The sequence below is a fragment of the Gekko japonicus genome, unplaced genomic scaffold (assembly GCF_001447785.1).
Source record: "Gekko japonicus isolate JY-2015 unplaced genomic scaffold, Gekko_japonicus_V1.1 scaffold49, whole genome shotgun sequence".
Lineage (NCBI taxonomy): Eukaryota > Metazoa > Chordata > Lepidosauria > Squamata > Gekkonidae > Gekko > Gekko japonicus.
Genome location: NW_015173674.1, coordinates 2407902 through 2409689, shown reverse-complemented (window position 1 = coordinate 2409689; position 1788 = coordinate 2407902). Strand labels below are relative to the sequence as shown.

The 1788-nt window shown below is 65.2% G+C and overlaps 1 protein-coding gene across 1 annotated transcript in view; it reads left to right on the top strand.

The window, feature by feature from the left end:
* Positions 1 to 1788, top strand: part of LOC107120248 (talin-1-like) — a 50244-nt gene that overhangs the window by 7525 nt on the left and 40931 nt on the right. Inside the window, 4 exon segments of the mRNA XM_015422896.1 lie at positions 159 to 314; positions 569 to 670; positions 1292 to 1368; positions 1527 to 1778. Of these exon segments, the coding sequence (XP_015278382.1) occupies positions 159 to 314; positions 569 to 670; positions 1292 to 1368; positions 1527 to 1778 (587 nt within the window).

Sequence of the window (1788 nt, the reverse complement as noted above, 5' to 3'; positions counted from 1 at the left end):
GGGGCCGCGGCTGTCCCGGGAGGCTGTCGGGATCGCCCACGGTGTGTGTGGGCGTGCCCAGGAGGCGGCACGTATGGTACGCCACCCCACACACACACCGCCTCTCTCTCTCTCTCTCTCTCTCTCTCTCTCTCTCTCTCTCTCTCTGTGGCCTGCAGGAGAAGATGAAGGGGAAGAACAAGCTGGTCCCCCGCCTGCTGGGCATCACCAAGGAGTGCGTCATGCGTGTGGACGAGAAGACCAAGGAGGTCATCCAGGAGTGGAACCTCACCAACATCAAGCGCTGGGCTGCCTCCCCCAAAAGCTTCACTCTGGTAAGGGGCCCCCCCTCCCCGGCCCGGGTCTCTGCCGCGAGTCCTGGCGGCCAGGTCCTCTCCCTCCCGGTGCTGTGGTGGTCCCTCCGGTCTCCCGCTTGTCCTCAGCCTGCTCTTGTGGGAGGGGAGGGGGCCAGCTGAGGAAGTGACCTGGGAGGGGAGCAGGCCAGCGGCTGCCCTGGTGTCGCCACGGAGGGGGCGTTCCCACGGAGGGCGTTGGTGCGGCATCTGTGACCTCTGCTTTGCTGCTGCAGGACTTTGGCGACTACCAGGACGGCTACTACTCCGTGCAGACGACGGAAGGGGAGCAGATAGCCCAGCTCATTGCCGGCTACATCGACATCATCCTGAAGAAGGTGAGGAGGCCCTGGAGGGGCAGGGGGCCAGTCCCCTCGGGGGGCCCCGGAGGACTGTTGCAGCCGCCGCCTGCTGTGGGGCACGTGGGGGCAAAGCCCAGCCAGGCTGGCAGGCAGAAAGGGGATGGTGGGGCTGCCTAGAGGGGCCTCGTTGGCACAAAGCACACTGGGCTGGCTGGACTTGGCGTCTGCCGCAGCAAGGCCATTTCTGTCTGGCTCGCACAGCGATGCTGCTCCAGCCCCTCCACGAACCGGGGCTGGTGAGGGGCTGTGTCAGCCTCGCAGGGCCTGGAGGTGGTCTCTAGTCCTGGTGAGCCGGCTGGCCGAGATCAGGAGGCAGGGAGGGTAGGTGGGCTTTGTCCCACCTCGGCCAGCGGGGAAACTGGCTCAGTGGTTGGGGCGTGGCTCAGAGGCTTGTCATATAAAAGGGCCCAGGTTCAAGTCCCGGCGTCTCCAGCTAGTAGTGTCAGGCCGTTGGTGGAGGGAGAGGTCTCCAGTACCGGAACCCTGGACAGATGGACTCTGGGGGGTGGGGGGGAGGAGGGAGTTCTGATTGAGGAGAAGGCTGCTTCCTGTGTGAGTGACTGACTGGCTGACTGTGCCTTCTGGTCTGGCCCTCAGAAAAAGAGCAAGGACCACTTTGGGCTGGAGGGAGATGAGGAATCCACCATGCTCGAGGACTCTGTCTCTCCCAAAAAGTAAGGCGGGGTGGTGGTGGTGGGGTGGCGGCAGGGCGTCTTGGGCATGCCAACTATTCCAGTGTGGCCTGAAGTGGGGGGAGTCCGTGGCATGCTGCAGGCACTCCTGGAGGGGAGGGGGGCAGGGCGGTCAGTCTGTGGCTTCTCTCGCCCGGCAGGTCCACGGTGCTGCAGCAGCAGTTCAACCAGGTGAACAAGGTGGAGCACGGCTCAGTGGCCCTTCCGGCCATCATACGTCCGGGTGCGGGAGGGCCGGAGAACTTCCAGATGGGCACCATGCCCCAGGCCCAGCAGCAGGTGACCAGTGGCCAGATGCACCGCGGGCACATGCCCCCTCTGGTAAGGGATCTGCGCTTCCACCGGGGCGGGGCTGTCGTCTTCCTCCTTCCCTCCCTCCCTCCCTCCCTCCCTCCCTCCCTC